Below are 10,197 nucleotides of genomic sequence, written 5' to 3'. Positions count from 1 at the left end.
AAAAAAAAAAAAAAAAAAAAAAAAATCTAAATTCTAATTGTTTATGCATTTTCTGTTTTTTTATGTGCAAAAGTTATATAACATTAAATAAATATTTAAGAAGAAAAATAAGTTTTCCCAGATCATACCACCCTAATAGAATTATTTAATTGTTGTGTATGTTCTTAGAATCTTTCCATTTTCAGGACTGGTATTTAATCAGGATGTACTAGTACACTTTCACCAGGCATTAAAATGATGAAATCTTATACTACTTGTTGGTAAATAGCTGCCCTAAACCCTCAGAGTACCCCCCTCCAGTTGCCTTGCCCACATTGGCCATTCCCCCAGAACCCTCTGGATCTCATCACAGTCTAACTCCTAAAAGGGTTAGCATGTAAGACCCTGTATAGCCTGGGCGCTGTGGCTCACACTTGTAATCCTAGCACTTTGGGAGGCTAAGGTGGGCGGATCACTTGAGGTCAGGAGTTCAAGACCAGCCTGGCCAACATGGTGAAACCCTGTCCCTACTAAAAATACAAACATTAGCTGGGCATGGTGTCGCACGCCTGTAGTTCCAGCTGCTCAGGAGGCTGAGGCATGAGAATCACTTTAACCTGGGAAGCAGAGGTTGCAGTGAGCCAAGATCACACCATTGCACTTCAGCCTGGGCAACCAAGCAAGACTCTGTCTCAAAAAAGAAAAGACCCTGTTCATCTCTCTGACTGGTGTCCATTCTGATGGATCATTACTTATGCTATTTGGACTATACTGTAGTGTTTTGAATGTCACTCCATCTATATTTATGTATATTTTTTATGCCTACATAAATAATACATCATGATTAGAGTTATATAAGGCAATTTTATAATTTATTTTATTTATTCAATATTAGATTATAAAGATTTTCCCATAATGGTTTGCAGTCTTGAGAATTGACATTTTGAATGATTAAATAGTCTAGTATTCCACCTTGCTGAGGAATCAGGATTTTCTAAAGCACTTCTCTGTTGTTTGGAACTGACATAATTTATAGTTTTTTACTCATATTTAACACTGAAATTAATATCTTTATGTATGTAGTATTTTTCTTCTTTTGAATTCTTTTTTAGGTGTTACATTTTTTGTTTAAATGACAGGTGAAAAAACTGAATTCACTGGTATCTGAAAAAAAGTCAGCTCTTGCGTCAGTTATAAAAGAGCTACGACAGTTGCGTCAAAAATGTCAAGTAAGTGAATTTGACTTTATGATACTTTTAGTATTCTACCTTATTCACATGTGCTAGTTAGAACCCTGAATATTTTACATGGGTAATATAGAAAACAAATTATCATTATTATCTTATTGATACGATTCTTCAAAAGAGAATTACAACATGACATATAGGCCAGTTGTGTTGGTTTATGCCTGTAATCCCAGCACTTTGGGAGGCTGAGACAGGAGGATGATCACTTGAGCCCGGGAATTGGAGACCAGCCTGGCTAACAACAAGACCCTGTCTCTACAAAAAATAAAAGAATTAGCTGAGTTTGGTGGCATGTACCTGTAGCCCCAGATTCTCGGGAGGCTGAGGTGGGAGGATTGCTTGAACCCAGCAGGTCAAGATTGCAGTAAGCCATGATCGTGCCATTGTACTCCAGCTTGGGTGATAGAGTGAGACCCTGTCTCCCACCCTTCCCCCAAAAAAATGACCTACAAAGGTTTTTGTTTAATTTATGCTGCTTATTTAGCCATAAATTATTGGAGGCAGGGGAGAAGGAGAAAAAGTAGTTTAAGCTGAAATCCTCAAATTCAGCCAGAGGAGATTTTTTTTCTTTAAATCACATGGATGTTACAGCTATAAATAGGAAGTCACACTCTTCTGTGTCCAGGTAAAAGCTCAGAGTCTGCCCATGAGTGGTAACAAGTTAACTTTAGATTAATGAACTTGCACTGCGAGGAGGCATCGTGCACAGCAAACTATGATAGATTATGAGAAGTGATCAAATACCATTACTTGGAAACTAGTTCTAACCACTGCTTTAAACATAAATTGTCAGAAGGTAAATGCCCTCTACAAATCCAGATCAGGTGGCCTCCACCATTTGACATTCACTGTTCTCTATTTTTAATACTATTTATTTTTTTAACTTGTTTAACTATATTTAATACTTGAAACTACAAAAATACATTATGACACTTTTAAAGAGCAGAAATACTTAAAAATACATAATTTACCTTAATGGACAACCCTCAACTATAGGAAATTTTATAGGGAAGTGTGAGTATATTTCCTTTGTGTGGTACTTGCATTTTTTTCTAAATTTGAATATTAACAACTGTTTGAATATTAGAGCATCACCACTGGATGAGTCTGTTCTCGCATTACTGTAAAGAAATACCTGAGATTGAGTAATTTCTAAAGAAAAAAGACTTAATTGGCTCATGATTCTACAGGCTATACAGGAAGCATGATGCAGGCATCTACTCACCCTCTAGGGAGGCCTCAGGAAGCTTACAATCATGGCAGAAGGCAAAGAGGGAGCAGGCATATCACACGGCTAGAGCGGCAAGGGGGTGGGGGGAGGGGCTCACACTTTTAAACAACGAGATCTTATGAGAACTCACTATCATGAAAACAGCACCAAGAGAATGGGGCTAAACCATTCATGAGAATTTCACCCGCACGATCCAGTCACCTCCCATCAGGCCCCACCTCCAACATTGGAGGTAGCAGTTTGACATGAGATTTGGGCAGGGACAGAGATCCAAACCATATCAACAATGAAAGATGTCTAACTTAAATTTATCTAAATCTTTTATAGTCATCTAGAATTAGAATAGCATTTTGAAAAGTTTTATGTTTATTTTCTTAGGAGCAGTTCTATAAATTATATGTAATTAAATGGAATAATTATGTATAATTGCTAATATGTAGGAAAAAACTGAAATATTCATATTTTATTTTATTCATTTAATTTTTTTAAGTAGAGACGGAGTCTACTGTTGCCTAGGCTAGTCTCGAACTCCTGGGCTCAAGCAGTCCTCCCACCTTAGGCTTCCAAAATGCTGGGATTATAGGCATGCGCCACCACACCCAGCCTGTTTATATTTTAGAGTATGCAATCTGATAATTTTTAGTTTCCATGAAATATCTTTTGTTTATTACTTTTTCATATAAAAGTAAAATCGTGTTCTTAGCAATAATTAAAGCTATACAGAGTTATTTAAGGAAAAGAATAAAAATCATTTCTTTCAGCATCCCCAGCATATGACTTAACAGCTCCATATGTGTTTTCCAGAAATTTTCTGAGAATTAATGAACAGATAATTATTTAGTAACTACCTTAAATTTGTTCTCCACGCTTTTGTTCTACTTTCTAAAAACAAAAGCTTTTTTCAGGAGGTGGGAGGACTGAAATCAACCTTGACTGATACCAAGATCAAAATATCTGCTTTTTTTTTTTTGACATTTGGTTGCTGTACTTTTTTTGCCCACCTTATACTTTCCACTTTTAAAAAAAGTATTTTGTTTCTGGTATGTCTCTTGAATAGATCTTGAGTTAGGTTTTGCTATGTCATATCATCTGAAAGGTTTATTTTAATAGGTAAATTTATATATTAATATGCAAATACATTTGGTTTGGGTGGCATTACTTTATGCTTGGCTTTCAATTTTAAAGCCTACAAAAAACCTTCTCCTCCTTTTTCCCCTCCTCATTCATCCCCCGACTTCTCTCCCTCATGTGTGTGTTCTGGCTTATGGTTTTAGTTTTAGCCTTTTAACTGTACTATTCATTATTTCTTTCTTTTTTTTTTTCTTTTTTTTTTTTTTGAGACGGAGTCTCGCTCTGTCGCCCAGGCTGGAGTGCGGTGGCCGGATCTTGGCTCTCTGCAAGCTCCGCCTCCCGGGTTCACGCCATTCTCCTGCCTCAGCCTCCTGAGTAGCTGGGACTACAGGTGCCTGCCACCTCGCCCGGCTAGTTTTTTTGTATTTTTTAGTAGAGACGGGGTTTCACCGTGTTAGCCAGGATGGTCTCGATCTCCTGACCTCGTGATCCGCCCGCCTCGGCCTCCCAAAGTGCTGGGATTACAGGCTTGAGCCACCGTGCCCGGCCTCATTATTTATTTCTTTAGATGGCATCTATTAATCCCCACTATGAGAAGTCATGAAATTGGTATATTTCTTGTTCCTCCTCCCTCCCTTCCCTCTCCTCTAGCACCTGATTTTAGTAGATTGTATTGTCTTAGTGTTTGCCGTTATACCTTGAATATGCTTATACTATGACTTGTTAGCTTTAAATGATATTCTTTGACATTCCCCCACCCACCCCTAGCAATTAAAAAAATGAGGAAACCAGCTTACTTATTCTACCTTCCACCTTTTTTTCCCCTTCTCCTTCCTGAAGGCTTTGTTGTATCATTTCTAACTTGTCACTGCATATAACATTTACATTCTCTTCTATTACCCTACTGCTTACTTTGGTTTTCAGCTCTAGACCTGTAATTATTAGATCCAGTGCTCGTTACCAATCCACTGACTGCCCCTTGTCTCACTTCTCTTTTGATTGCCTGGAACTTGTCATCTAGTTAAGTCCTCAAAAAAGACTCATAAGAACAGTATTCCCTGATGAGTTCTTGCATGTTCTAGTTTATTGCCTAAACATTTCAACAGCCATTTGACTATTAGATCATGCTTTCTTTCCTTGAGGATTTTGTTAAGTGTAGCTCCATAGTCTTCTAGGGTTAAATGTAGCTATGGAGAGATCCGAGGCCAACCTAATTTTTTTGGTAACTTGATCTTGAAAAGAATGTCTATTTTCCAGTTGTTGAGTACAGGGTTTTCCATGTGTTCGTCAGATCAGGCTTATAAAAGTGTGTTCTAAACTTCCTAGTGAATGAGTAAAATGTTTCACTGAAACTTTTTCAGATGAAAAGAGTTGTGTAGATGGATGCTGGTAATGGTTGCCCAACATTATGAATGTGCTTAATGCCAACTGAATTGTACACTTAAAAAATGGTTAAAATGGCAAATTTTGGTATGTGTATTTTATTACACCAAAAAACGAAACAGACTGGGTGTGGTGGCTCATGCCTGTAATCCCAGCACTTTGGGAGGCCAAGACGGGTGGATCACTTGAGGTCAGGAGTTCGAGACCAGCCTGACCAACATGGTGAAACTCTGTCTCTACCAAAAAATACAAAAATTAGCCAGCCATGGTGGCACACATCTGTAGTCCCAGCTACTCAGGAGGCTGAGGTGGCAGAATCACCTGAACCTGGAAGGCAGAGGTTGCAGTGAACTGAGATTATGCCACTACATTCCATCCTGGGTGACAGAGTGAGACTCCATCTCAAAAAAAGAGAAAACAAACAAACAAAATCTTCCCGGTTAAAAAACAAAAACCAGTCCAGAGTAATGCCACATGCTTGTAGTCCTAGCTACTCAGGGGCCAAGGCAGGAGGATGACTTGAGCCTAGGAGTTCAAGACCAGCCTGGACAACATAGTGAAACCCTGTCTTTAAAGAAAGAAAGAAGAAAAAAAAACTTCCTGTTGAATTTTATGTTCTGTCTTTATTTTTAAACTTTATTCCTTATTATGGTACATAATGGTTTTTGCCTCAGAGTATTATTTTGTCTACTATTAAAGCGTATATGCCAGCTTTCTTATGATTAGTATTGCTTCTTATTTCTGTTTGCTTTCAGCTTCCTATGTCCTTATTTTTGTCTTATATATGTCTCATAAATAGCATGTAGGGCCAGGCAGCAGTTGCTCATGCCTGTAATCCTAGCACTTTGGGAGGCTGAGGTAGGAGACTCTTGAGCCCAGGATTTCAATACCAGCCTGGACAACACAGTGAGACTCCATCTCTACAAAAAGTAGAAAAATTAGCTGAGCGTGGGAGCACACACCTATAGTCTTAGCTACTTAGGAGGCTGAGGCAGAAGGATAACTTGAGCCCAGGAGTTCAAGGTTGAAGTGAGACATGATAGCACCACTGCATCCAGCCTGGGTGACAGAGTAAGACCTGCACTCTAGGTAGATAGGTAGGTAGGTGGGTGGGTAGATAAGTAGATAGGTAGGTAGGTAGGTAGGTAGATAGATAGATAGATAGATGTATTTTGTGTGGGTGTAGTTTCTTACATCCAGTTTGAGAATCTGTCTTTTAACTGGCAAGTTTAATCCCATTTATGTTTACTCTAATTTTTGAAGCATTTGAATTTTTTTCTATTTTGTACATCCTATTATTTACTGTGTTTTCTCTTCGCTTTTTTTTTTTTTTAACCATCCATTGTACCAATTCTGTTTTCTTTTCTCTTTTTTTCTTTTTTCTTTCTTTTTATCTTCAATTCTGATATGATTTACTGTTAGGTTTTTATCATATATATATATATTCCTTACTTAACAAAGTCTAAAATTGTTAACATCTCCACAATACAGGAACCTTAGAATAATTTGACACCCTCTTCTACCTTACGTATGTGTTGTTATCCTCTGGCATTTTATTTATTTATTTATTTGTTTTATTTATTTATTTACTGAGACGGAGTTTCGCTCTTGTTGCCCAGGCTGGAGTGCAATGGCACAACCTCGGCTCACCGCAACTTCCGCCTCCCAGGTTCAAGCGATTCTCCTGCCTCAGCCTCCTGAGTACCTAGGATTACAGGCATGTACCACCACGCCCAGCTAATTTTGTATTTTTAGTAGAGACAGGGTTTCTCCATGTTGAGCAAGCTGGTCTTGAACTCCTGACCTCAGGTGATCCGCCCACCTTGGCCTCCCAAAGTACTGGGATTACAGGTATAAACCACTGCACCCAGCCCTTACTTCTTTATTTGTACATCTCTGAAAGTAGTTGTCATGGTGGTTGTTAGCATTATAATAACAACTTTATATAATCATTTCCTGTTTAGATTTACCTATATATTTAGCAGTTTTCACCATCACTGCTTGTATTTTACTCCTTATTTCTGGATTCAGTTTTCTTTTTCCTGAAATACAATTTCCTTGTTTTGTGTGTGTGCGTATGTGTGTGTTTAGTGTTCTCAGTAAAGAATCATTACAATAAGTAAACCATCTTTTTTTTTTCTCCTTAAATAATGGCGTGGTCAGAAAAAAAATATATTTTCATGCTTTCTTTTGTTTTATTGAAGGGTCGGCTATCAGTTTATCATTTATTTTTAGGTAATATCTTCCCTATAACTGGTTTTCATATTTTTATCTTTTTCTTTGGTGTTGTCCAAATTTCACTACCATGTTTTGAGTGTATATTGAATTTTATTTACTTTTGTGAATTTGTGTTTTGTGTCTTCCATGAATTCCGGAAAAAGTCTACATAATACCTTCAGATATTTTCTCTCCCATTTTTTGTGGTCTATTTTCCAACTACTCATATTAGAGATATGTTAGAGATATTTATTCTGTTCCCTGTTACTTAATCTCACTTTCATATTTTTGTCTGTGTTGAATTCTAGATAATTTCTTCAGCTCTGTGTTTTAGTTCATTCTTTTATTTCCTCAGTGGTGTCTAATACTATGTTTATTCCATCCATTTAATTTTTAATTTCAATGACTGTCTTTTTCATTTTATTTTTTCTCACTTTTTTTTTTTTCTTTTTTAGGCAGTCTCACTCTGTAGCTCAGGCTGGAGTGCAGTGTTGTAATCTCAGCTCACTGCAACCTCCGTGTCCCAAGTTCAAGCTATTCTTCTGCCTCAGCTTCCTGAGTAGCTGGGACTACAGGCATGCGCACCACGCCTGGCTAATTTTTGTATTTTTTGTAGAGACACGGTTTCACCATGTTGGCCAGGATGGTCTCAAACTCCTGACCTCAAGTGATCTGGCCTCCTTGGTCTCCCAAAGTGCTGGGATTATAGGCATGAGTCATCGAACCTGGCCTCACTGTTTGTAGTCTTTTGTTTTCAGTTCCTCCTGTATAGTTTTTATTATTTTAAATATACTTATTTAGTTGGCTTATTTCTAGTATCCAAAGTTCCTTTAGGCATAGTCCTGTTATTTATATCTTCTGTTTCTCACTCCTAATGAATTGATTTTTCCCTTATATGTTTTATACTTTGGGACTGTGAGCTTTCATTAACAGAGTTTGTCTCTTGAATCCTGGCATCCAGGATGGAGGGTGTGTCCCTCTACAATGGTTTTGCAGTTTTTCTGCCAGGTGTTTTAGAAATATCACAAACTTGGAGCTAATATTGAGTTAATTTCTCAGCTTGGAAGTTCCTAGACCATGTAGATAGGGTAAATTCAAACTCCAGAGCTGCCTGAGGACAGCTGTGATCACTATCACAGCTGCATAGTGATCAATTTGACCATAAGACTTGTGACCAAAAAAAGATTTTATCAACTATAGTACCTTCATCTCATTGAGAGGCAAGCAGCCACCTAAGTACGTAGGCTCTACGGCCCCTTTTCCCATTTTGGATGTGACTTTCACCCTTGAGAGCCTTGGGTGTCTGTAGGTCACTTTGATACGTAGAAGCCACATCCCCTTTCTCCCAGCAATCTTTTATTCTGTACTAGTGACCCCAACCCAGATGCAGTCCCACACAACAAAGGCAGCATACACATTACTCATCTGTGCTAACTATCCTGTTTCTAAGGAAACGGTGCAGCAGGAAACCATGCAAGGTCATTCTCAGGATGGTGTTAACCCTTTACTCACAGTTTCGCAGGTTGAAAACAACTTAAGATTTACTATGGGGTCCTCAGTTCTAACTTCCCACTCTGCACAGACATAAGGCTTTGCATCTGCTCTGTCTGAACATTAAAATCACTATGTTACCAAGACTGGCCATTACCAATTCCTTTCACCAAGGATAGCCATAATATTACCCTTTCTTTTTGGTCCTGTTAATTTCTTTTCTTTCTTTGAGAGTTCAGTTCAGCTCAGGATTTGAAAGGATGTTGCTCTCTTACCAAGCATTTATAGATGCAGCCATGCATCACTTAATGATGAGGATACATTCTAAGAAATGCATAATTGAGTGATTTCATCATTGTGCAAACACCATAGAGTGTACTTACACAAACCTAGATGGTATAGCCTACTCACATCTAGGCTATATGGTAGATAGCCTTTTGCTCCTAGGCTATAAACCTGTACAGCATGTGACTATACTGAATACTGTAGGCAATTATTACACAATGGTAAGTATTTGTGTATCTACACCCATCTAAACGTAGAAAAGGTACAGTAAAATTATAGTATAAAAGATTTAAAATGGTATGCCTTTATAGGGAACTTACTATGAATGGAGCTTGCAGGACTGGAAGTTTCTCTGGTTGAGTCAATGAGTGAGTGGTAAGTGAATGTGAAGGCCTAGGACATTACTGTACACTATGATAGACTTTAGAAACACTGTACACTTAGGCTACTCTAAATTTATGTAAAATTAAAAAAAAAAAAAACCTTAGCTTACTGTAGCTTTCTTGGCCGGGGATGGTGGCTTACACTTGCAATCCCAACACTTTGGGAGGCTGAGGAAGGCGGATGACGAGGTGAAGAGTTCCAAACCAGCCTGGCCAACATAGCAAAACCCCATCTCTACTAAAAACACAAAAAAATTAGCTGAGTGCGGTGGCACACGCCTGTAATCCCAGCTACTCGGGAGGCTGAGGCAGGATAATTGCTTGAACCTGGGAGGTAGAGGTTGCAGTGAGCCGAGATCACGCCACTGCTCCAGCCTGGGCGACAGAGCGAGACTCTGTCTCGAAAAAAACTTTTAAAAACCTTTCTTACTTTATAAACTTCTAATTTTTTAAAAAAAATTTGACTTTTTTGTAATAACAGCTTAAAACACAACCACATTGTATAGTGGTATGAAAATATTGTTTCTTTATATCCTTCTTTTATATGCTTTTCTCTATTTAAAAAAACATTTTGGCCAGGTGCAGTGGCTCACGCCTGTAATCCCAGCACTTTGGGAGGCAAAGGTGGGCAAATCATCTGAAGTCAGGAGTTTGAGACCATCCTGGCCAACATGGTGAAACCTTGTCTCTACTAAAAATACAAAATTATCTTGGTGTGGTGGCGCATGTCTGTAGTCCCAGCTACTTGGGAAGCTGAGGCAGGAGAATCGCTTGAACCCGGGACGCAGAGGTTGCAGTGAGCGGAGATCGTGCCATTGCATTTCAGCCTGGGCAACAAGAGCAAAACTCTGTCTCTAGAAGAAAAAAAGTTAAAAAAAAAAATTTTTTTTTTTTTTTTTTTTTTTTTTTT

General features: G+C 38.3%; 1 protein-coding gene across 1 annotated transcript in view; it reads left to right on the top strand.

Moving 5' to 3' along the window:
- IFT81 (intraflagellar transport 81) overlaps positions 1–10,197 on the top strand; it is a 96,414-nt gene that overhangs the window by 70,329 nt on the left and 15,888 nt on the right. Inside the window, 1 exon segment of the mRNA XM_017879671.1 lies at positions 1,119–1,208. Coding sequence (XP_017735160.1) covers positions 1,119–1,208 — 90 coding nt within the window.

Source organism: Rhinopithecus bieti, unplaced genomic scaffold (genome assembly GCF_001698545.2).
Source record: "Rhinopithecus bieti isolate Rb0 unplaced genomic scaffold, ASM169854v2 scaffold_11933, whole genome shotgun sequence".
NCBI classification, from domain to species: Eukaryota; Metazoa; Chordata; class Mammalia; order Primates; family Cercopithecidae; genus Rhinopithecus; species Rhinopithecus bieti.
This window is presented reverse-complemented; position numbering and strand designations above follow the sequence as displayed.